At 52.1% G+C, this 24,026-nt stretch overlaps 11 protein-coding genes across 11 annotated transcripts; 6 read left to right on the forward strand and 5 right to left on the reverse strand.

Moving 5' to 3' along the window:
* Positions 1–4: 4 nt before the first annotated feature.
* Positions 5–1,687, reverse strand: TCA9 (Succinate--CoA ligase [ADP-forming] subunit beta, mitochondrial; the record flags this gene model as incomplete). The annotated part of the gene is made up of 6 exons (XM_051735526.1): positions 5–139; positions 216–1,101; positions 1,161–1,260; positions 1,311–1,383; positions 1,459–1,536; positions 1,634–1,687. 6 exons carry the CDS (start codon positions 1,685–1,687, stop codon positions 5–7), a joined length of 1,326 nt encoding a protein of 441 aa, XP_051584702.1.
* Positions 1,688–1,921: 234 nt separating this feature from the next.
* On the forward strand, positions 1,922–2,724 carry J4E82_009302 (uncharacterized protein; the record flags this gene model as incomplete). Its single annotated transcript, XM_051735527.1, has 2 exons — positions 1,922–2,106; positions 2,172–2,724. 2 exons carry the CDS (start codon positions 1,922–1,924, stop codon positions 2,722–2,724), a joined length of 738 nt encoding a protein of 245 aa, XP_051584703.1.
* Positions 2,725–2,917: 193 nt separating this feature from the next.
* Positions 2,918–4,218, reverse strand: J4E82_009303 (uncharacterized protein; the record flags this gene model as incomplete). The annotated part of the gene is made up of 2 exons (XM_051735528.1): positions 2,918–4,015; positions 4,075–4,218. 2 exons carry the CDS (start codon positions 4,216–4,218, stop codon positions 2,918–2,920), a joined length of 1,242 nt encoding a protein of 413 aa, XP_051584704.1.
* A 597-nt stretch (positions 4,219–4,815) lies between these two features.
* Positions 4,816–5,633, reverse strand: NTF2 (Nuclear transport factor 2; the record flags this gene model as incomplete). Its single annotated transcript, XM_051735529.1, has 6 exons — positions 4,816–4,929; positions 4,979–5,077; positions 5,129–5,200; positions 5,264–5,328; positions 5,430–5,567; positions 5,630–5,633. 6 exons carry the CDS (start codon positions 5,631–5,633, stop codon positions 4,816–4,818), a joined length of 492 nt encoding a protein of 163 aa, XP_051584705.1.
* Positions 5,634–6,264: 631 nt separating this feature from the next.
* Positions 6,265–7,451, reverse strand: J4E82_009305 (uncharacterized protein; the record flags this gene model as incomplete). Its single annotated transcript, XM_051735530.1, has 4 exons — positions 6,265–6,690; positions 6,738–6,992; positions 7,047–7,109; positions 7,161–7,451. The coding sequence occupies 4 exons, from the start codon at positions 7,449–7,451 to the stop codon at positions 6,265–6,267; spliced, it is 1,035 nt and encodes a 344-aa protein (XP_051584706.1).
* Positions 7,452–8,372: 921 nt separating this feature from the next.
* On the forward strand, positions 8,373–9,697 carry J4E82_009306 (uncharacterized protein; the record flags this gene model as incomplete). Its single annotated transcript, XM_051735531.1, has 3 exons — positions 8,373–8,587; positions 8,639–9,296; positions 9,347–9,697. 3 exons carry the CDS (start codon positions 8,373–8,375, stop codon positions 9,695–9,697), a joined length of 1,224 nt encoding a protein of 407 aa, XP_051584707.1.
* A 1,297-nt stretch (positions 9,698–10,994) lies between these two features.
* On the forward strand, positions 10,995–12,976 carry J4E82_009307 (uncharacterized protein; the record flags this gene model as incomplete). The annotated part of the gene is made up of 2 exons (XM_051735532.1): positions 10,995–11,105; positions 11,156–12,976. 2 exons carry the CDS (start codon positions 10,995–10,997, stop codon positions 12,974–12,976), a joined length of 1,932 nt encoding a protein of 643 aa, XP_051584708.1.
* Positions 12,977–14,821: 1,845 nt separating this feature from the next.
* On the forward strand, positions 14,822–15,205 carry J4E82_009308 (uncharacterized protein; the record flags this gene model as incomplete). The annotated part of the gene is made up of 2 exons (XM_051735533.1): positions 14,822–14,828; positions 14,967–15,205. The coding sequence occupies 2 exons, from the start codon at positions 14,822–14,824 to the stop codon at positions 15,203–15,205; spliced, it is 246 nt and encodes an 81-aa protein (XP_051584709.1).
* Positions 15,206–18,481: 3,276 nt separating this feature from the next.
* Positions 18,482–20,284, forward strand: J4E82_009309 (uncharacterized protein; the record flags this gene model as incomplete). The annotated part of the gene is made up of 3 exons (XM_051735534.1): positions 18,482–18,836; positions 18,899–19,270; positions 19,320–20,284. 3 exons carry the CDS (start codon positions 18,482–18,484, stop codon positions 20,282–20,284), a joined length of 1,692 nt encoding a protein of 563 aa, XP_051584710.1.
* Positions 20,285–21,026: 742 nt separating this feature from the next.
* Positions 21,027–22,298, reverse strand: J4E82_009310 (uncharacterized protein; the record flags this gene model as incomplete). Its single annotated transcript, XM_051735535.1, has 3 exons — positions 21,027–21,656; positions 21,707–22,008; positions 22,058–22,298. 3 exons carry the CDS (start codon positions 22,296–22,298, stop codon positions 21,027–21,029), a joined length of 1,173 nt encoding a protein of 390 aa, XP_051584711.1.
* A 1,181-nt stretch (positions 22,299–23,479) lies between these two features.
* Positions 23,480–23,725, forward strand: J4E82_009311 (uncharacterized protein; the record flags this gene model as incomplete). The annotated part of the gene is made up of 1 exon (XM_051735536.1): positions 23,480–23,725. The coding sequence occupies one exon, from the start codon at positions 23,480–23,482 to the stop codon at positions 23,723–23,725; it is 246 nt and encodes an 81-aa protein (XP_051584712.1).
* Positions 23,726–24,026: the final 301 nt, after the last annotated feature.

Here is a 24,026-nt window from a genome sequence, read left to right on the forward strand (position 1 = left end):
GTGCTCAAATACCAAGTGTAAACTCAACACCGACATCAATGTCTCTCGCCATCTTGACAACCTTGGAGAACTGCACCGACTTCTCGGCGGCGGCCTGTAGGTCATCGATGGAGAAGATCTTAAGACCAGAGTCGTTGAGCTAGATAGAAAATATGTGTCAGCATAATATCCTCTTCTTCGTCGAATCGAAGTGTGGAAAAAACAAAAGAACTTACAAGCTTGTGAGCAGCCTCCATGTTAGTACCCTGTAACCTAGCGATAACCGGAGTCTTGAGGTTCATCTCATTGACAACCTGAATCAGACCCTTAGCAATAGCATCGCAACGGACGATACCACCAAAGATGTTGACAAAGATGGCAGTAACCTTGGGGTCGCTGGTAATCAGGTCAAACGCCTGCCTGATAGCTTCGGGTGTAGCACCACCGCCAACGTCGAGGAAGTTGGCTGGCGCGCCGCCGTTGAGCTTGATAATGTCCATGGTGGCCATGGCGAGACCGGCTCCGTTGACGAGGCAGCCAATGTCACCGTCGAGCTTGATGAAGTTGAGACCGACTTTAGCGGCCTTGACTTCCTCGGGGTCTTCCTGGGTGATGTCGCGCCAGTCGAAAACCTCCTTCTGGCGGAAATCGGCGTTGTCGTCAAAGTTGAGCTTGGCGTCCATGGCGAGGACCTGGTGGTCGGTGGTCTCAGAGAGGGGGTTGATTTCAATCTGGGTGGCGTCCTTCTCCATGAAGACCTTGTACAGCTTCTGGATGGTGTCCTTGGCGTCCTCGATGCACTGCTCGGAGAAGCCGAGTTCGGTTGCGATGTTGCGGGCAATGTCGTCGGTGACGCCCTTGTGGATGTCGATCGGGGTGGTGATGATAGCCTCTGGGTGCTCCTTTGCGACTGTCTCAATGTCCATGCCTCCTTGCGACGAAGCGACAATGACGGGGCCTTGTGACGCGCGGTCCATGAGGATAGCGAGGTAGAACTCGCGGCGGGCAAACTTGCGGTCGACAATGAAGACGGAGTTGCAGAGCCGGCCGGCGGCTCCCGTTTGCTTGGTGATGAGCTTGTGGCCGATCATCTGGTCGGCGAGGATGGAGGCTTCGCGGGGACTGCATGCTATGTTAGAGGGTGGCCGCGGTGCGTGGGGTGTGGTCGTGTAGTAGCATACGAGTAGACGACTCTGACACCGCCCTTGAAGCCATTGTCAAAGGTGCCCTTTCCACGACCTCCAGCAAGAACCTGGGCCTTGATCACGGCGTCCTCTCCGCCTGTGCGCATTAGTCCAGAACAGGTGCATTCTACTCTTGTTGTCGCATACCAATGTCCTTGGCAATCTTCTCTGCCTCGGCGCCGCTGGTAGCGACACCACCCTTGGGCACGCCGATGCCATACTGAAATCCTGGTTAGACATCTGACCCGTGCTGCGAAATTGGGGGATATGCGGTGGAGGTGGACTATTTGCGTACCGACTCGAGCAGGGCAGCGGACCTGTATTCGTGGATGGCGAGCCCTCTCCTTTGCTGGGAGCGCATCAGTGGTGTCTCCTGGCACCTTGTTAGCCCATGGCCCTCATTTGTGGTGCACGCTGCGTAAGAGGCTTTCGCAGCTTTGCAGGTGGGCTAGGCCCGTGTGTATGCGTACAGCAGCAGCGCGAACAGCGCGAGCCAGCGGCCGGGCGCGGGCAAAGTTGTACATGATGTCTGAGCGGCAGACACACGTCGGGGTATATCGAGAGGTGGGTTGAGAGGGGGGGTTAAAGCTGGAGTACTAGCAGCTGGTGTTGCTTGCTTCACAGGGCTGTTGCGGACGTCTGCTAGCGCGCCGAGAATGAACCGGGTCCTCAAAAATATCGCGGCCGGGAACTTCAAATGTTTCCAATGTCAGGCCCCAGCTTGATCTATCTCGAGCCCCCACATAGTCGCAAAAGACATGTCTAAGAGAACAAACGACGGCGATGTCATCGCAAACCGCATAAGTCTGCTCGAAGCAAAAGGACAGAAGCTCTTGGCGTCGCTGTACGGATCGCGTCCTGACTGGGACACCACAAATAATGCTACCCAGTCACGGGATGAAGACGATGACCAAGATCTGAAACAAAACTATGCTCACGACAGGTAAATCCGATGCAACCGTTTTCATGTTCCATGAATCTATTCGCGATCCTAACTCCATCCTACAGAATCGGTCTTGGCGGCATACTCCCCAAGGATATCGAAGATGGCAGCTTTACCCGCAGGATAGTTACCTCGGACGATAAGCTTCTACAGCAGCTGATCGGGAAGAAGAAAGCAAAAGCCCATATCTCTGCAAAGCAGGAAGCTGCGAGACCCACTGCAGCAGCCAAAGCACAGCAGTACAGGAAGCAGGCTGCGAAGAAGGAAGAGTCGGATGATGACGACGAGGGGAGGGCCGCTACATTCAAGTCCAAAAGGCAGGCAAAGAAAGAGAACCAACAAGCCAAGAAAGTCGACAGCGATGACGAGGATGAAGAGACGAGGGCAAAGAGGTTAGGAGGCGGCACAGTGAAGGAAGAAGACGGGGCGTCGAGAGAAAAGGTAGTCATGGAAGTTCAGGCAGACGCGAAACCTGTCAAGCGAGAAGACGATGACGAAGAAGCGGAAGCAGACGTGACGCAACCAGCTCCCAAGAAAGCGCGAACCAAACCAAAGAGTTTCCTTGACGAGATCTTGGCCGAACGATCGAAGAAGAAGAGCAAGAAATCAAAAGCATGAAGGCCTACCAGGAGCCGCAAGACGGAATCAATCAGTGTACGATACAACGGCGTTGCATTTTTCTTAATTCGATACCCAGTGTACCAGCTTCGAAGCAGATCTACATACAACCCATGGCGAAATTAATCAATAAGCCTAATCTTTTCTTCAGGAAAGAGAACTAATTCATGAATTGAATAGACATCCATTCCCCTTATTCCCGCACAATCAAACTAGCCATCCCCATACCCGTCCCTATACACTTACTCAGCACACCAACCTGCTCCCCACTCCTCCCCATCTCACTCAACAGCGTCGCCAACATCCTCCCACTCGTCGCCCCAAGCGGATGACCCAATGCAATCGCGCCTCCATTCGGATTAATCCTATCCATCTTACTCTCCAATCCCAATTTCCTCACGCAGTACAAAGCCTGACTAGCAAACGCCTCGTTGATTTCCCAAACATTGACATCCTCCGCCGTAAGACCAGTATAATCGAGCAACTTCGGTATGGCCAAAGCGGGACCAACGCCCATCTCATCCGGCGAGCACCCCACAACCTGTGTACCCGCCCACTTCCCCACAATGGCGGATTCAAGACCGAGCGTGGTAGCAGTGGAACGACGCATCATGAGAGCTGCGGACGCGCCGTCGGAAACCTGCGACGAGTTTCCGGCTGTACTTGTGCCGTCTTTGCTAAAGGCTGGTTTCATGGCTGCTAGTTTCTCAATCGTCGTGGTCGGTCTGATGCCATCGTCCTTGTGCACCGTCACGCTCTTCTGTGTCTCGGGGACTTCAGGCTCAATCCAGCGCGTAGTGACCGGTACAATCTCATCGTCAAAATTCCCGCTAGCTTGCGCTTTTGCGGCGCGCTGCTGTGATTGCGCTGCAAATGCGTCTTGGTCTGCCCTGCTTACTCCATATCGCGAGGCGACGTTCTCCGATGTTATGCCCATGCTCATTATACAGTCTCGAGCTTCTTTTACCGGACTGTCCTTCATCTCGGGCCAGAGCTCCGTGGGAATAGCTCGTGACCCGTAGTTCCGTGTCATGCTTTCCATGCCGCCAGCAATGCCGACGTCTATTTGGCCCACGGCGATGGAATTCGCAATCGACGTTATGGCGCTGAGACCAGATGCGCAAGCACGGTTGACGGTGCTGAAGGACGTGGTGGTCGGTATGCCGACGTGGTTGGCAGCCATGCGACCGGCTTTTGAGCCACCAAGCTCAGCCAGGACGGTGCCGATGCATACGTCGTCTATTTTCGCGGGATCGAGGTTGGGGAACTTCTTCAGCGTGGCGGCGAGGACCTGGGGTGATGGTTTTAGTACTTGGACATGCATCTGTGTCTGGGTGACTATTGACATACGGCGCCTAAGAGTTCATGATCGTAAGCATCCCGCAATCCACCCTTCTTCGCTCGTGTGACTGGTGTGCGGAGTGCGGATAGAAAGACGACGTCGTGGGGATTCTTTTGGAGGATGTTCTTGAGACCCTTTTGTACGAATGCCATTGTCACTAACACTCTGCTGTGAGGAAACGCTAAAAGACAGATGTGAGGGTATCAACGAAACGGGAGACAGAGAGTAAGGTAGAGGCGAGCAAGGAACAAAATGCCCTGGCTATTGCCGCACAATGAAGCCATGGTCGTTGTGAGCTAAGCTAAGCTCCAGGTTCCTCGGAAAGCGTGGAGCTTCCACTTCGGCAAGTGAGCGCGGGGCGGAGAAACGGCGGCAAAGCTCTCTTCCGCCAAGTGAGCAGCGGAAAACAAACCCGTATGCAGGTGGAAAAGGGCTCGGTGCATATGCATGACATGAACGTAACGTGGGGTAGACGGACGTGTTGTAAGAAAGTGCAATGTCAATTTTAAATGATTTCAGCTCTCGACCCAATCATGTAGAACTCGTAAGTAGCTACGTTCCCCAAGGCGACTGCGCCACGCATCGGCTCTCAACCCCATCATCATCCGCCATCCATTTCCCCTGCCAAAATGCTCAAAACCCGTAAAAGGAAACCGCGTCAGTCGTGGCAAAGTCGCAAAGACCCCGCGATTCTCTATGTGCACCTGTAACCACCGCCATGAAGCGAAGCTGAGAGAAGAGAGAGCACTCTATGCGGCGGGGTATACGAGACGGAAAACGTCGTTTAGCACAAACCAGTTGCCCGCATCGTTCTTGAGCTGGAAAGCCTGAGTAAAGCTCATTGGCTTGGACTCGCCCCCAAGCTGTTTGATGTTAAAATGAGACGGAATGCAATACAAGGGATCGACTTACCAAAAGCGCACCAGTCACCAGAACGAGGATACCATCGTCAGCAGAAGGCTGAGCGTCGACGGTGTCGGTGCGATGTTGGATCTCCTGGAATGGCAGGTTCTTCTCCGAATTAGCCCCAGCCCCTGTTGCGTATCAGGGAGTCATTGTTACCTGGAGCTTCTCTACGATGGCGGCTGAACCCTGAGTTCCTTGTGCCTCAAAGGTGAGCATAGAATGCTCCTTCTGTATTTATTTGTCAGCCATCTGCTGCTTTTCGCGCATCTGCGTTTCATCTGAGTCGCATACGTAGAGGGCACCGAGACCAGCGCGGTTACCATCGAAGGTCTTGTAGTAGAACTCGACGAACTGCTCTGGAGCGTGGGTCAGTCGCGTTCGCGGTTTGGCTGGTGGAGCGTGCGAGGAGGATGTGTAGGCGGGGTCGTGCGCGGTGTATGCAGCGGGTGGTACATACGAGCAATGGCGTTGAAGTCGGCTAAGGTGGAGCAGTCAGTTTTGAGCGTGTAAAGAGAACGCGATACGAGAACGACATCGAAGGCGCCTGCTACGAGTTCCGCAAGTTTCGGTGTAGCCTTGCGATCACGATCCGAAGCTGTACACCTGCACCGCATGCGCATCGGAGCCGTGGTAGTGGGGTAGACGCGGACAACTTACACATATTTGCGGTTCCTCGACGTGAATTGTCTGATGGAGGCTGGAGTTGGTTGCGGAGTTGGGGAATTGCTACGCGACGGCGATATGACGATGTGACGTGGAAATCTCGAGAAAGTGTTTGGGCTTTTGCTGTCACTGCCCGCCATCGATGGGCTTCGTTGGTGGGGCACGCGCTAGTCCTGGTACGATCTCGGCCCGACCTTGAGCCGAGCGCTGTCATTTTCTTCCAAGCTCGTCGTGCTTGCTCTTCCACTCCAGAGCGCCATCGCCGGCCAACATCAAGCTTTATGCAGCTTGCAGTGGTCAGCGTCGCGCTCACATTCTACAGGTAAGCACTTCCCATTCATCTTCATCTCCTTGCAACATGATGATCAACACAAACGATAACTTCCGAGTGGCTTCGTAAACCACGGTGAAGTCCAAAATAATTCAAGCTCAACAGGCTGATTGCTCATCTCCACTTTGTATTCTCTATCGTGCGAGGATTTCAAATGCTGACATCTCGTCTTCTAGATCACTATGCATGCGACAGATGCTTTTGCGCTCGATCAAGCGCGCCGCCTAGATAGTATACATAGCGAATCGAATCGTACCAATATTTTACGTCTGCCATTACGCGCAATTCACGTTGATCTCTACAACCCCTTTTTCTGGAATGACTTGACAGAGTCAACGATTGACTGCTCAAAAGTCTTGTACTTTAGGCCAAGAACGTCAATGGAGCGCTTGTTGTTGTATCCATACAGACCCTTCTCAGGAGTGCCTTCTGGGTAGTCACCGCCAGGTGTGTCGTCGCTCGGCAGGTCTTTGAACTCTGGGAAGTTCTTCTTGATGATTTGGCATAGCTCCTTGTTGGAGAAGTAGCCAGCCGTGACGAAGAAGCGCTTGTTGGCAGCGTCTGGCTTCTCGAACGCAGCTACGTGTGCCTCTGCAACATCGCGGACATCCACCCACAGATGTACTCCACTGGCAGGGATTTCGTCCTTGAATTTGCCCTGTGCAGCCGACAGGATTCGCTGGTTTGACGTGTTCATGTTGTCGAGACTGTCTAGAGCGTGTACCTGTCTTCTGTCAGTGAAAGTGTTTGAACGAGCCTTCTGCAACTTACAATTGGCCCGAACACCATCGGGGGGTTGATCGTAGAGATGGTGAAGTTGGGCTTCTCGTTCTTGACAAACTCCCATGCCGCGTTCTCAGCAAACGTCTTACTCGCTCTGTATCCCATCATCGGGTTCTCCTGCGCCTCATCTTGTGTGATAGGGTTCCAATCGTCCTCTGAGTACGAGTGTCCCGGCCAGAAGCCTTTGCTTCCGTTGACGATGGCGGCAAACGAGGATGTGATGACGACACTCTTGACGGAAGGCTACATGGTCATGTCAGCATGCGCGCAGAAGGTGCCTCATGCATATCAACGTACCGCGCTCTTCTTGATCGACTTCAAGATTCCAGTTGTTCCAATGACAGCAGGGTCAATCAAATCCTGTATTTCATTAGTGGACAGCCCCATCTCAAGGCTTCAAAGTGTACTCACCTTTTGTACGTCTGTAACATTGAAATGGAACGGACTAGCAGTGTGAAGTACAGCCTCGAACGGAGGGTCTGAGATGACTGCCTTCTCAAAAGCATCCGGCTGTGCAATGTCCGGCACAATTGCGAAACTCAATTGGCCCTTGTCGACTGCGCTCTTGTAAGACTCCTTAATCTTGTCCGCCTTCTCCTGCGTGCGCACCGTGGTAACCACGCTGTGTCCGTGGTCTAGCAGGATATCGAGTGTGTGTGCGGCGATGAAGCCGCTTCCTCCTGTGAGTAGAACTCGCGTCATCTTGCTTGTATTTCGATTGTAGGTGTTGCGTGGATGTTTCTTCAGGTCAATGTCCGGACTTGAAGCCACGGAGGCAATGACAGCATATATGTAGCTATCGACATCCCACCTAGCGCGGGGTAGCGCTTTCCCGAAACTCGGAATTCACTCTCTTTCGCCGTTGTAACTGCCGCCGTTGCTTACGAAAGCTGTTCTTTTCGTAGTTATATCCGCGGCTCGATGATGCTGGGTCCCCAGAGCATTGCGTCATTCTCATCGATGCGACACCTTTGGTGGGGCATATTGTGTCTTTGTGTCGCCTTCTCGTGGCACAGCAAACAACTGCTGGTCTGCAGCTTCAGGTCGTTTTGGTTTGCCAAAGGGACTGTGAACTTCCCAGTACACCCCACAGCATAGCCAGATCTTCATGTTCGACTTGTTCGAATCTGCCTCCGCACACGCCTTGCGCCTCAAAGTACCCAGAACAGAACGTATTCGCGGTATCGCTTCTTCTCTGCGACAAACTTAGAAGCTATTTGCGCGCATCCGAGAGTATGTGATTGTGGTAAGAAGGGCATCATGGAAGCGAAACCTAAAGACGCCAGCTTCTTTGACCACATGGCTCTCGGCGCTGACATCGGGCGGCGCCTCTCTTATCGATCAAAGGCCCCACCATAGCTCGAGCTGCATCCCACATTGCCTACCCGCCACCTTCAATCGCTCTTCCAATCCCGTCAACGCTCTATATACTAAGCCTCGCTTACTAGCTCTCCGGCGTCTGAGCATGGGTCTTTCGGGGTTGATGAAGGGTCCAGCGGTCCTTAATGAGCGGTGGTGATTGCGGGGCAAGTGGACAAGATGAGGGGCAAAGTTTTCTCCTGCCAATTGCTTCGCTCTCATCTCATACTCTTTGTCTGAGCTATCCATACTATCGCATTGAAAATGTCGTCGTCCCTCAAGAGAAGCCCCCCGTTCCGCGCCGAGCACGTTGGCTCATTGCTCCGTCCCCAGGAGCTTGTGCAGAAGCGTTACGATGTCGCATCAGGCAAAGCTAAGCCAGAGGAGCTCGTCCCTCTAGAGGACAAGACTGTCGCAGAGGTAGTCAAGTTTCAGCAAGATTGCGGTCTCAAGGTAGTGTCGAGTGGAGAGTACACCAGGTAAGGCGGCTGCATGCTGCTAGTCCAAGTCTAGACTGATTGTTTATGCAGGCACATGTTCTGGGGTACCTTCTTCGAAACACTGCATGGAATGAAGGAACTCCAACTCGGCGTTTTGAAGGGCTACACCGTGGACATGTTCCGCGCGTATGCGCCTGATACCAAGTCCTTCATGGAAGCGAAACAGGTCCCTAACCATGTAACTGTCTGCGTCGACAAGATTAAGCACCCCGGCACGTCGAGCAACCAGCGCGAAGTCGACCTTATGAAGAGCCTTTTGCCTGAGAGCGAGTGGAAGAACATCAAGATTACGTTGATTTCGCCATCGTGGTACCACTTCCGTTACATGAACGGAAGAGCCTACCCCAAGGACGTTTATGCAAATGACGAGGAATACTTTGAGGATGTCGCGAAGGCATACCAGGAGGAGCTGAAGATCCTCCACGCGCAGGGTATCAGGAACATTCAAATCGATGACCCAAACCTGGCCTACTTCTGCTCAGAAGATATGCTTGCGGGCTGGAAGGCCGACACGACGAACGACAAGACTGCCGACGAGATGTTTGATGCATATGTCAAGTTCTACAACAAGTGTTTCGTACGTCCCGATGACATGCATCTCGGCATCCACTTGTGCCGCGGTAACTACGTCGGCAGCCGACATTTCTCAGAGGGCGCATACGACAACATCGCCAAGAAACTGTTCCAGGTACCCATCCTCCCCCATGTGCAACACCTCCTTCGTACTGACCATATCAGGACCTGAACGTCGACACATACTACCTGGAATACGACACCCCCCGCGCAGGAGGTTTCGAGCCACTAGCACACCTTCCCAAGGACAAGAACGTCGTTCTCGGTGTCATCACATCCAAGTTCCCCAAGCTTGAGGACAAGGATGAGATGATCGCAAGGGTGAACCAGGCTGCTGATTGGATCGCAAAGGGTACCGGCCAATCCCGTGAAGATGCCCTTCAGCAATGCTGCGTCAGCCCCCAGTGCGGCTTCGCGTCACACGCCGAAGGTAACAGTCTCGGCTACGAGGATATGAGGAAGAAGCTGCAGCTTGTAAGGAGCATCGCCGACGCTGTATGGCCTGGGCAACCATAGAATGAAGGAATAAGAATAGTTTCGGGGCGGATGGGATGGAAGGGAACAACCTGGTAACGGATAGGAGAGTTCTCGGACGAGGCGCAGCTACCGGGCGGGAGAACGCAGGAACGTACGCCTTAACGCATGCGATTGGAGCGAGTGGAGCATTAAGGAAAAAGGTGTTGTGGAGTTAGACCCGAATGCCGAATTCAACATGGCGTTCGCATGGCGAGCAGTTTGGTGGGTAGAATATTTGAGTCAGTCCCACTTTTGCCCTCAGCCTCGTGGGCCAAGGAGACAAAAAGCTGGTTCCTGCGTCAGTTCTATGACTATCATCCCACGTGGTATGCTTCGTCATTTGTTCCTCGGCGATGAAGTCGGCAATCTACAGATGACCACGTTATTTCCAGTGTCCGCTCTGGCGATAATCGTTACCTGGGTGCGATGCTGGGCGCCTAATCGCGAAAGTCCAAGCCTGTCCAGGTGCAGAGGGTTTTCAATGCACGTTGACGCTAACCCACGCTAGGTGCTAGCGCACGTTTGTCCCTGGCCCGTTTACTCCACATCCGTTGTAGCCGTGGAGGTCCCTTCCGAAGCGGGAGGAACGTCCGGCAATTGGGAATTGACAGACCAGGGTAAGCGTCCCTGACAGGAGAAATTGGAATTGACAGACCTGGGAAGAGACATGGAATAGACTGGATTCTGAGGTCGGTGCGGGAGCAGAATGGGGAAGGCGTCGCCTTTCCGCGGACGTGTCTTGCCACAAGATCCATACCTGAATGCAATCGCAAAATGTCTGGATGGAGAAGCCTCTCAATCTAGTGGTCACTTTCGAATGAATTCTTCGAATAGATTCGAGGTGCCAAAAGCAAGAATTTCCAAGGTCTCTCAGCTAGCACAGGTACGGACCGTCGTCATAATCGTTCTGAGTTCGACGGTACCCTCCCGTGGCGCAAATTGCGAAGTACAGGGTATCCATGGAGGACCCGTATGATCTACGCACCGGACCGACTCAAAGCATTGCTTTCCAGACCGAGAAAGGATCAACCACCGCAACTACTGAACACCATCTGTTTGGTAACCGCCTTCCAATGAGTTTCGTCCGAGGTCGAGGTCGTTCGGCATTGCAGGCCACCACCGGTAGATATCCCCTATTCCAGGGGAAAGCCGACATATGCGATCGACTGATGGGATGCGGGAAATTATAAAGACTGGCGAGACTGCACGATATGGGATCAAGCAGGCCACTTTACAGCCTCTGTCACATTCTTTCTTTAAATACCCACCCTGGACAGCAAAGTAATACCTAATCACCATGTTCTTCCCTCGTCTAATCGGCCTCGTCGCCGCTTTCCCTATCCTTGCGGCAGCTGTCGATCTTACCGGCTATGAGTACGTAGTCGTCGGTTCTGGAGCTGGTGGTGGTGTAAGTCAAAGTATACTTGGATGGATTGAATCATCACTGACAAACTACAGCCTCTGGCCGCCCGCCTTGCCCTCGCTGGTCACAAGACCCTTCTCATCGAAGCCGGTGACGACCAGGGCGCAAACGCCAACTACACCGTTCCCGCTTTCAGCGCGAGGTCCTCGGAAGACGCCAACTTGAGCTGGAACTTCTTCGTCAAGCACTACGCTGATGAGGAGAGGCAAGCTCGCGACTTCAAGACTACCTACGAGACACCCGATGGTGGTGAGTACACTGGTCTTAACCCACCAGAGGGTTCTACCATGAAGGGTACGCTATACCCCCGCACTGGTACCCTTGGTGGCTGCACAGCGCACAACGCTCTCATTGCCGTCTACCCTCACCGGTCCGACTTTGACAATGTTGCCACCATCACTGGTGACGACTCCTGGTCAGCCGACAACATGCGCAAGTACTTCACGAAGCTCGAGAAGAACCAATACCTCCTTCCCGGCCAAAAGGGTCACGGTTACGATGGCTGGCTAGGAACCGACTACGCCCCCATCGATATCGTCACCTCTGACCCCCAGCTTCTCAGCTTGGTCGGTGGTGCCGCTTTCGCTCTCAGCAACGCTACCAACGCCATTGTCAACCTTGGTACCTTGGTCGCCGGTGATGCCAACGCCGACACCGAGAGCCGTGACAAGCAGCCCGCTCTCTACCAGATCCCTCTCTCTACCTCCGATGGCAAGCGTGGCGGATCCCGCGAGTTTGTCCTCGCTGTCCGTGACGCAAAGGCCGACGACGGCAGCAAGAAGTACCCTCTCGATGTCAGGATGAACTGCCACGTGACCAAGGTCACCTTTGACCAGGACGTCACTCCTCCCCGCGCTACCGGTGTCGAGTTCCTCGACGGCCAGTACCTCTACAAGGCCAGCCCCAAGTCCAACGGTGCCAAGGGTGAGGCTGGTTCCGCCACTGCCTCCAAGGAAGTCATCGTCGCAGGTGGAACCTACAACTCCCCTCAACTCCTCAAGCTGAGTGGTGTCGGCCCTGCCGATGAGCTCTCCCAATTCGACATCCCCGTCGTTGTCGACCTCCCCGGTGTCGGAACCAACCTCCAGGACCACTACGAGATCAACGTCCAGGGCAAAGCCCCCGCCGACTTCTCCGCACTCAACGGCTGCACATTCGGTAACAGCCAGCCTGACGCCTGCATGGACCGCTGGGAGACCAGCGTCTTGGGCAACCGTGGTATCTACGCTTCCCCCGGTCTTGGCGCAACCATGTTCTACAAGTCCAGCGCATCCGAGCGTGACGAGTACGACATCTTTGCTTTCGGTGGCCCCGTCAACTTCCGTGGTTACTTCCCCAACTACGCTTACAATGCCACTGCCGAGCACGACTGGTTCACCTGGGCCATCCTCAAGGCTCACCCCCGCAACAACGCTGGTACCGTCAAGCTCGCATCTGCCGACCCTCTTGACATGCCTGACATTGTTTACAACTACTTCGACACTGGTGTTGGCGACTACGACAAGGACCTTACTGCCCTCACCGAGGCTGTTAACCTCGCTCGTGACTCTTTCAAGCGCCAGCTCGTCCCCATCGATGAGGTCCTTCCTGGCAAGGATGTTGATACCCCCGAGAAGATTGCTCAGTACGCAAAGGATGTTGCTTGGGGTCACCACGCTTCTTCTACCTGCCCCATTGGTGCTGATGATGACAAGATGGCTGTCCTTAACAGCAACTTCGAGGTCCGTGGTACTGCTGGATTGAGGGTTGTTGACGCGTCTGTCTTCCCCAGGATTCCGGGTACCTTCACTGCCATGTCGACATACATGGTTGCTGAGAAGGCGGCGGATGTTATCTTGGCTGCTGCTGAGGCTTAGGTGGTTGCGCGATGTTCTGACGGCCTAGATTATACTGTATATACATGAGAAGAATATGATGATGTGTTTTGAACTATAATCTTTCTGACGTGTGTGATGATTTGCGTTCGAAAATGTCTGCCGCTATAGTCTTGGTCGAAAACCGCATATTTGTACATGTACAATCCTCGTACAGTGAAATACATGAATCCGAAGGTACCAGGTACCTGTTGCTGATCGATTCTGCGATGTTTTTACCTTGACCATTTCTCGTCCGTCAATAATTTCTCTGCATGTTGAACAAACACGATACAACACATTCGTACCGATGAATTGATTCGTTGAAGTATTACGTTCAGTAGGAAATAAACAAAACAGCGCTCCCTCCTCCCTCCACCATCTCCCATGCGGCGGCGAAGCAATGTGGCCCGTGCGTAAGGGCTACTCGAACTTGAAAAACACTCTCGCCTTGAAACTCATCTCAGAAGGCTGAAATAATGTCAGATTAATCGCGGAGAGTATCTCTTACGATCAAAACTTTTTTTTAACTCGTTTCAATCGCGTTCCGTGGTTGCATACTCGTGTGAAGGTCTGACCCACGCTGAAAATGGACACAAATCGACGGCTCCCGCCGGCGGGCCCTTCCCAGCCGAGTCCCCAGATATACAAAATAAGGCAGACACGTAGCACTCCGTCAGCGTCATCTGCATACCTACGCAATAACCACTACTGCATCTCGACCACCGCAACGATCGACACTCCGACCTTGTGGTAAGCAAATCACTCTTGATAATGTCGCCCATCCTGATCGTAAAGATGGTGCAATATATCACATCTTGCTCTCTTGCCGCTTGGCCATGCGAACACCCTTGCCGACATGCTGATGATATGGCAGTTACAACACTTGCGATCAAGCGCCGCCAGTTTTCAGCGATGCCCCTCACTATTCACAGCATGCTCGAGAGCCATGGCTCTTGGCGCGATCCGACCACGAACCTACTAGTACCGACGATTTCGGTACCGGCGTCGCGTTCACAGACCCCTCCTTACAAGAGCTAAGCGAGCCACCCTGGCTCCAAGAGTCTCTTCAAGCTACCATACCTGGACATGTAGCGCTTTCAGATCTCGAGTTGATGCCATCTTCTTTTGACTATGGAGACCTCAGTCCATTAGTAGATTGGTGCGACAACGCCGAGTCCACCGCATATCTGAACTCCACGTCTCCAATACTAAGTTCGACGTGGACGGACGACTCCTCGCTCACTTCCCTTCACGAACGATCGCCTGCCTCTCAAACATGCGAAACGTCCAAAGAACCGGGGAGGAGCCTTCCTCATGGCCGCATGGACCCCGCGAGGCGCTGGCTTCATGCTCACCCCTTCAATCAATATCCTACAACTGAACAGAAGATAAAGCTTGCGGCTGCTGCTGGCATGACCATCCCCCAGTGGAATTGCCGTTTGACCAATCTTAGAAAGCGTGATAGACACGGTTAGTATTAGGGATGTTTGATGCCGGCCAAAGACTGACTCTTACTCAGTACTCGATGAACTGTGTAATGATCTAGACGTTAACGTCAACGCTCCTGGTGCTTCTCATCATCGTGGCTCGCTTGAAAGTCCCGTCAGTTCGCGGAAGGGTAAGAGGCGGTATATGTCAAGGCCTTCTCCTACGATTGGCACAGGGTCAACAGTGCAACTACCAGACTCATCCAGTGATGGCAGTGGTGATACCGCCAATCGATATCACTGCACAGTCTGCCCACAAAAGTCTTTCAAGAACCCATCCTCTTGGAAGCGGCACGAAGCCGGAGTTCATCATTTCGGCAGCACTCGTTGGTTTTGCTTGCTCAACAACACCCTAATCATGCCGGGTATGAAGTGCGTCTTCTGCTCTGATACTGTCCATGACATGAATCATTTCGACCAGCACAATATCCAGGTCTGCTTGGCGGAGGACAAGAGCGCGCGAGTGTTCGATCGCAAGGATGGTCTCAAGCAACACGTCGTAGGGAAGCATCTCTCCACCGCGAATGACTACACCAAGAAAGGGTTTGAGCCTCCAGATGCATGGTCGGAGACTGAAGACGGGTTCTCACCGAATCCGGATGGTCTCTGGTGCGGCTTCTGCAAATGTTCCTTCGAGACTACCACTGCGAGGATGGACCACGTTGCGCAACACTTCAAGAATGGCTTTCAGATCAGTAAATGGGTTTCGAGGCAGGATTCTTCCAAAATCATGTTCGCATGACATCATCGCTCTACGATATTCATCTTCATGATGTCTCTCCTTTACTGCCTACATGGCAACAGCACACATGGAGGGCGAAAGTAGCATACACAACTCATGACCGCCACGAATGTATACACGTTTCTTGATGAGTTTCTTCGTTCATGCAAAGCCATCGTCAAATGTCTATCATGGTCGGGCCTCTGTGCAACATCCAGGATTCCGACGCTATTGGCGAATGGCCCGCTGTAGGGCGTGTGTAGGGATATAATCGCATGTATAAGTCTACCGTGCTAGCTAAGATGGGACGGAAACAATCTATCTAACGGCATACGTCAAGGGTAGTAGTCACGTGATAGTACAAGCGACATGCATCGTTGTCCCCAGTCACGTGATGCTGTGCATGGCGATGCTACGTTGCGCCACAAGTCGACCTGCAGATCATCACTGCATTGAGATGGATGTCACGCTGCGCCACATACGTTGGTGCACTCAATGATTGGCTGCCTACATCGCCATTGGGCCTAGCCAGCGCTGAATGTGCCTCTTGCCCCCCCTGCGCGCGTTGAGACGAGCTTGCGAGCCAGGGTGGGTTGCCCGACTGATGGCGCTAACCGTTAGACGGAGTGATTATGTGGTGGTTTACAGGTAATCCGGTGCATCGAATTCGCATGCCCTGGACTGCGACGCCTTAAAACTCATAATTATGAGTGGAAGTAAGTCTTTAAAGTCGGCTGAGATGGTACAGCCTTTTTTTGTATTCTCAAAATCACTTTTTAGACACTTGTTGTGGTGCTGTACTCGATTCCTGCTCACGGCTGGTGGCTTGGCGAACATGTCGACGTTCACCGGGATCGTAAACTTTGATACCAACGTCTATTCCAGTCTGCCTTCAGAATTCCCGACTTCCTTGCCGACATCATCGGGCAGTAGTTTTGTCGCGAACACTGGTGTAGAAAGGTAAAGTTAGCTTTCGTTGTCTATTTACTACACCCTCGACCTCACGTACCATACGCGAAGGTCACTTGCTTCGCGCGCATACCTTCAATCTTTCGGCTGGCGGAGACGCAATCGCGGAATTTAAAATTACAGGCCATTCTTTGAGCTCCAGCTCTACAGTGCTGACATTACTTCTTACCAGTTACCCTTTTCATGGAGCCTTGGAAGGGGTCGATCAAGGTGTCGTCTTCGAGCACAACGTGCATGGAGTACATTCCCACCTTGACAGCTCCTTCAATGGCGATGCTGGCACTGCGCAATTCGAGGATATCTCTAGAGACTTCACCAACTGGGGCTGTTACAGCTGCTACGTCAGCCTAGGTGACATGGCACTCAACGGAGTTTTTGGTGTTCGCACCCCTAAATCACAGCAGCCTTCGTCTCTGATCGACTCCGAAGTTGGTGAAGTCATGCAAGAATACAGGGATTTGAACAGCCTGTGGTGTAATCATGATGTCCTCGCTATCGATCATAGTGCAAGAGATCTTTTGCATCAAGACGCTTCCGATGTTGAACTCTGGAGGCAAGATCAACTACGGTTATGTCCAAATCTTATCGAAGAGCAAGACAGTCACTTACAAGCCTCACCCTCTCGACGCGGACCATTGAATGTCGTTTCCGGACCGACTGAACGTCAAAGACGCCCGCAAATTGTACGGGATTGGCTTTCAACCCATGCATCTTGGCCATATCCTACGCCTGCAGAGAAGTCAGAGCTTATCAAGGCTACTGGCTACACTGAAAATCAATTGAAAAATTGCTTGAGCAATCTTCGTACCCGGTATAAGTACTGTAAGTTCATGCTACTACAGTGAATCCAGAACCTCCACTCACGGACAACTTAGTACTTGACGGCCATGCTACTAAGCAAGATGATGGGAACATCCATCGTCGCCAGCGACGCGGCGATACATTAGCAAATATGAGCCACATGTATTCGGGCTCTATGGCTACCATTCACGATATGTCGGCTCTCAGTACCGTCTCGCCGCCCGCGATAAACACGTACAACAACAATCAGTTGCCTTCGCCGTCCGATGCAGGCTATCCTACGCCGGTTGGTAGCGTTGCTTCCAGAACCTATGTATACCAAGATACTGGTACAGAATCAGCTTATCAAGCATCTCAAAACGCGAATGCTGCCCGAAAAGCTACGATGCCAAAGCGCAAAGGTCGACGACATCGCGCGCAGGGGTACCAAGTCGGCATGGACGAGCACCTGCCTTCCAAGACGCCGATCCAGTCAACACATTCTCGTCTACGCGAATTCGATGCACCCTTTTCCTGCACCGTGGTTGGATGCACTCGGTCTTTCAAGAGTGCATTCGACTGGAAGAGACACGAAGCTGGTGTGCATGGCCATAGCGATCGGGAGTGGATATGCATGCTCACGGACGAGTTCAAGTCACAATCCGAGTGCGTCTTCTGCTCAGAAGCAATGGACACCATCCATCATTTAGGTGAGCACGCAATCGCACCCTGTTCTGATAAGCGCATCATCGAGCGTACCTTTTTTCGAAAAGATCTCCTCAAGCAGCACGTCCTGCATGCACATCTCGCTGGCGAACACGATTCAGTGAGGAAAAACTTCCAAGTTCCCCAGGATTGGTCGAGGTTGGTCGAATCGTCGGATGTCAGACCTGCCTCCTGCTGGTGTGGCTTCTGTGGGCGGACTTTCGAATCTGTGACCACGAGGATGGATCACGTCGCGCAACACTTTCGTGAAGGTATGGATATGAGAGCTTGGGACCGCACTTGATGTGTTCGTGGCAATGTTCCGTTGAGCCTGAATCATTTCAGTAACTTCTGCCGTGTCACTCCACGACGACGGTCTTCTGGAACGTCCGATCACGTTAATTCACCATGCATTGTTATGTTGCCTCTTAGATTATCTGTCATTTTCCCGTACAGTCTCTTGCTCCTCCGCTATAGCGTGCCAATGTTTCTTGGTTGATTCGTGCGGCGCTTGTTCAGCGAGGTTTCCTGGTCTCATGACGATGGACACATACTGATTCTTGAGAGACGCATTCTCCACATGCAATGTCGGAATGCCAATGCTTTCAGTTGAGATTCGGTGCTTTCACTTGCGCAGCTCGGTACGATTCGCGGAAGGCGCTTTGACGTGAAGTGGGGCAAGTGTGGAGGAACACGCGGCGCAAGCTCACTCACCACTCAGCGATGTGTAATCAATGATACAGCCATGCTACCCGTGCTTCTTGTAAACATATCAAAGCGAGGCCTTCACAACGGTAGCGCACGTCGTGCATTGACCCAATCTTCACGATCGCTCACCATCACATGCCGAGGTACCCATCGCGCAATGCTAGTCGTGTCAGCAGTCTGACAGACACAGGCAAATCCATCACCCGCGAAAAATTGTTTAAATACACGAATGGACGTTTTCTAGCGAACGAGAAGGAAGCTGCCAATCGGAGATATGTCAAGTTTGACGTTGATCAGCTTTGCGCCGTAGCTGCGACCACGGATGGGAAACACTCGCCAGTATGCGCAATTGAGAAGATGGAAGGCGGGTTCAGTAAGGCGCTATTACTGCGTAAAGAGGATGGAACAGAAGTTGTTGCGAAGATACCCTGCACAATCGCTGGACCGCCGAAGTACACGACAGCATCAGAGGTGGCCATTCTCCGCTATTGTAAGGTATTACAACTGTCGCAAAGGTTCCGTGTCAAGAGCTGACTATACCGCCTCGTGGAGTATACACACGTACTGCGGTTCCAGTACCCAGAGTCCTCGCCTGGAATGAAGATGCGTCGAACCCTGTCGGTGCGGAGTACATCATCATGACGAAGGCTCCTGGGGTTCAACTGTTCAAGGTATGGGGTAATATGGATGAGTTGGACCGGATTCAAGTCGTGAAACAGTTGGCCGAATTCGAGGGTGAGATGACGGATATCCGCTTCCCAGCAAGCGGAAGCCTTTACCTTCGTCATTCCATGGCGGTCAACAATGCATGCATGACCTTAGACTTAGACATGGATCCTGAGAGAGAATTTTGCATCGGCCCCTCTTGCGATCGAGGATGGCACACCGCAGCCAAAATAACGGATTCGCGCCACCAGGGACCATGTCAGTAGAGTATCTGGTAAGTAACGCAATGGCTAACTCTTCTTCGTAGGGCAAAATCTGTCCTCCTTTGGAATCGCCCTTGTTGAGCGGGAGCTTGCGCGCTTGGAAAAGAGCTCGTCTGCTAGGACATCTGGCGCACCGCGAGGGTCTTTTGAGGAGCACATCGCTGTCCTTGATATGACCAAAAAGGTCATGTCTCGACTCAACGAGCGCACGCTGATCGGAAAAGTTTCTGAACCGGTACTATGGCACACTGACCTCCACATGGGTAACGTCTATGTGGCTGAGGGAAAACCTGCGCAAATCCTGTCGATCATCGACTGGCAGTCTATACCGGTATCACCATTGTTCCTGCAAGCACGCTTCCCCAACTTTGTTACTGTTGGTGAAGACTACCCCTTGGGTACGAAGGAGATCCCCAAACTCCCACCTGACTTTGACGAGTTAAACGAGGAAGAGAAGAAGATCACAGAACAAAGGCTAAAGGACAACATAACAGCGAAAGGCTACGAGCTTTGTACGGGGTCGAAGAATATACGGGGTTGGAAAGCTTTGCAGATACCGCTATTCCTCCGAGAACTTTTCATACGCTGTGCAGAAGCCTCGGAAGAGGGTGTGGTACCACTTCGGGCATGTCTCATTGAGTATGCAGCAAATTGGAAGGACATTGGTTTCGAAGGCGAATGTCCGATCAGCTTCAGCGAAGAGGACCTGCAGAAACACGAGCAGCAGTTTGAAGAGTACAGCAACTATCACAGGGTACATGAGTTGGCGAGGAATATTCTTGGTACCGACTTCGAAGGCTGGATCTCACCTTATGTCGACTTTGAGATGAAGCAGCAGCAGAACACGGCGCTGCTTGAGGAGTTTATGCACAAGAGTAGTCAGTATGACATGTCGCCAGAGCGGATGAGAGAGATTTGGCCATATCTGGACCATTCGACGTCGAGTCCTAAACAAGAGGGCGTTGCATACGGCTTCCGACATCTACTTCGCTCGCTCGGCCTTTTCTAGTACTGAACGTCCTCCAGGTGATCTGGCTTGACAGCAGCATTTTGAGAATGTCACGCATTACTGTTAGCGATTAGTTCGCTTCGTCCACCTTGGCTAGTACTGCTCGATTTCGTCAGGCAATATCTAGCTGCGCGTTTGCTACGACTGTCATCAGTGTAACTGATGTGCTCTGACACACCTCCATATGTGCTCTGTATTTGTAGAAGGGAAGGAGTCTTTCTTGCCTATGTACAATACCCAGGTCACTCCAGTTATCTACCCTCCGTCTTTATTATCTCATATTCTAATGACTAGCTGCTTTTACAAGCTCAACGTTCCCATATGGCGACCATGGGAGACAGAGAGCTCGTCATATCATCCCGTCCTCTGGTTCTTCCTTGCGAGATGAGAAAAGTCGCATACATAAGTATCTATTGCGGGCACACAACTAGGCCAATTGCAGGCAAAGACGGCCATAGTGTCGATTGATAGCATTCCAAAAGCACACCATGATGGTCAGTCAGCTAAAGCTTCATCGCATCAAGTGCACCTAATGTGGTTAGGTTAAGTCCATCGTAATGCGCGTAGTCTTGAACGTAACACATAGTTCTTATAAATATTTGCAAGAGAAAGAAAAGATTATGTACAATGAACACAGCTCCGCGCGAACATTTCGCTCCAGTATATACACCTCTGAATGTAGCCAGTCAGGCCCCCCATGAGAGAACCCTTCGGGTTACCCTGACATCACTGTCGTAGATGTTCATGCTCTGAACTTGGCTGACACAGACCTTGCGCTAAGCGCAGAAAGCTTACCGTTGCCTGCACCGTTGGGGATCCTGGTGGTGATAGCAGAAGCAGCGACGGCCTTTGCAATGCCTAGGTTCTTGAACTCGCTGAAGAACGAGGTGTCCTTCTTGCTTGTCAAAGAGCTGGCGGTAGTTGTGGTGCCCTGGAAGAGGTTGACTTCGCAAGACCTGCCGAGAGCAGTGCTGCACTGCTTGTTCGTGTTGGCGTCGGGGGAACCAAAGAGCTTGCCAGCGTAGTCGGCTACAACATTCTGAACGTTGTTGAAGACGTTGCCCTCGAAGATTCCACGGGCGCCAGCATCACCTCCCTCGAGCAAGTGACCCTTGACGTCGAACCAGACGTTGTTCACAGCGTGAAGGAGGGTCTTGCCGCTAAGGGCAGGGCCGCGGCCAGCAGTCTTGGTGATGTAGTTGTTCTTCATGGTGATGGAGTCGCCAGTGCCAACCATCTCGAAAACCCAGTAGTGGTAGCCGTCGCAACCAGTGGAGTAGTCAGAGGCACCGTTGATGAAGTTGCTGGACAGGGTGATGCGAGTGCTGGGTGTAAAACCGAAAACATAGTGTTGTCGGCCGGGGCGAGCAGTCTGGCGTAATGTGAGCTAATGTGCGTTGTGATATGAAGAGAGAGACTTACAGTAACATGATCGATCCAGATGAGATCAGCTCCGGCAAAGGAGAGAGCATCTCCACCCCAGACGTACTTGTGGTTCAAGTCACTGACTTGGATGTTCTGAACGATGACGTTCTTGCCGGCAAAGGAGAGTCCCTTTCCCTTGATAATGCCTTTGTTTCCAATACCCAAAATGGTCTTGTTGGAACCAACTTTGATGGGGGTTTTCGCAGCCTTGTAGTAGGTGACAGTCTCCTTCACTTGACCCGCATCGCAAGTGTCCAACAGAATGCGCTGGCACTTTGCTCCAGTTCCCCAGGATGCGCCTGTTTCGTTTAGTATATTGGATATGCGTTACTAGCGTTTTCGACGTACAAGCAGTTCCAGTGACTGTACCCTCGGATGTAGTGTAATCAAAGGTCTTGTCAAGAACGATGACACGAGCGGTGGTGTCAGTCAACAACGTTGTCAGCTCCTTGATGTCCTTTGGGTACTGCGGCGTGGCATTTCCACCACCCGTGACTCCGGTTGCGAAACCTTCAGCTTTGCCAACAACGCCAACTGCGCTTGCCAAATGCGCCAGGCTGGCAAGAGCAGCAATTGCCAAGAACTTCATGGCGAATTTAGAACTAGATCGAAAGCGATAAGTGTAGAAGAAGAATAGAAGTAAGGAGTGTAAGAGTTGGGCGTGTGATGCCTCTCACACTCTGAGCCATCCTTGCACTATATGCCAAAGCCATGATTAGTGATCGCAATATCAACATGCCTACACAGCCATCCATCAAAGCAGAAGAGGATGTCTGTCCAGCCCATTCAGGCATTCTCAGGCGTGTTTCGAAACCGTGGCGCCCCCATGAATGAACCCACCTGCTCGAATCGAAAAAGTGGGAACTTCTAGCGCGAACATCATAGTATTCTTTGCTGCAAGTACTAAAGATGGCCCGAGCGGAACCGATTTTCCGTTGGGTGCATAATACGGCATTTTCCACGTTCAATCTATATCCGTGCGCTAGTCCCATGTAGGTTACGAGTGATCTACAAAAGACCTCTTTTAAGCGACGTCAAACCGGTGCGTTCTATAAAGAGACGACATCTCCGAAAGGCTCTCCCTTTTTCCAATCTACGAGCCCCGCTTCCATCGGTCAAAAGTCGATTTACACCGGATCCAGGTGACCGGCTTCATCCCCTAATCCGTTCGACGTTTCCAGGCCGTTGGTCCGGGTATCCGCGATATATCGTATCGCAGACACATCTCGATATCCCAAGTTCTGAGCTCCTTGACGTGTCAATATCTCTTACGCACTGTGCACTCTACATCATGTGCGCAGATGTGAAGGTCATCCTTGCACGACCCAGAGTTAGTTCTCGGGAATGAATGAGTGCCATGGACAGGTGGGTTGTACTGACACGATTAGTGTATTGATGTAACAACCAGAGACTTATATCAAGTACTAACATTTAGAGACTCGAAGTAGATTTACGAAGTTGAACACAGTAAGCTATTGGAGCTTGTTGCGTACTACTGTATACTAATGAGTTCTACGCTCTTGTACAAGCGTGTGGGTAATTGTAGCAGAGCAGTAACGCACTCTATAGTCAGTAGCTGACTATTGCTCGTGGAAGAGCACTTGCTTATGGTTTAGCATTACCTACTCGTAGAAGAGCAGTCACGTGATTGCAGCCTAGCCGCCGTGCCACAATCCTTTGACTGTGCCGCATGTTCCTTTAAAGTGCTTACGCTGACACCTGGATTCTCTTGAGGTCAAACGTAACGACAGGCTGCTCTTATTGCCTCCAATGACTACCTCTACCAAACAATGGTTGAATGAGCTTCTCATTCCGTCAGACGATGATTACGCCGGCCACAGACACTGGGGCTTTACCATTTACCGTACCGGATACGGACCTGGACCTTCTTCCGATCAGCAATGGCAGCGACTTCTTGAACTGATCCAGACTAGTGCGCACGAGGAAGCTTTCGATGCTATCGAATCTGAGGAAGAAGACCCTAGAGACGACCCTGAATTTCAGAAGTTGTGGTAGCTTTTTCGTCTTGATGCACGCTCAGACCCTGCTCTAGCTGGCCTCGACATGGATCAACTTCGCCAGCTATACAACAGTGGCGAGGGTGGCCAACCAATGAACGCGGACTTCAAATCGCACCGGATATTTCTCTTCGCCGATGACGAGGTTTTATCAGGCGTCGATTCGATTGTCAAATGTGTGGATGCTAACTACCGTGCTGAGGACTATCTTCCGCGGCACACGAGAGGACAACGTTACTCTGGCTGGATGCGAATGAACGCTAGAAGCATAGCAAACTTCTGGATTGAATTAGGTCTTC

This window comes from Alternaria postmessia (genome assembly GCF_024291825.1).
Source record: "Alternaria postmessia strain BMP 2775 chromosome Unknown scaffold_87, whole genome shotgun sequence".
NCBI classification, from domain to species: Eukaryota; Fungi; Ascomycota; class Dothideomycetes; order Pleosporales; family Pleosporaceae; genus Alternaria; species Alternaria postmessia.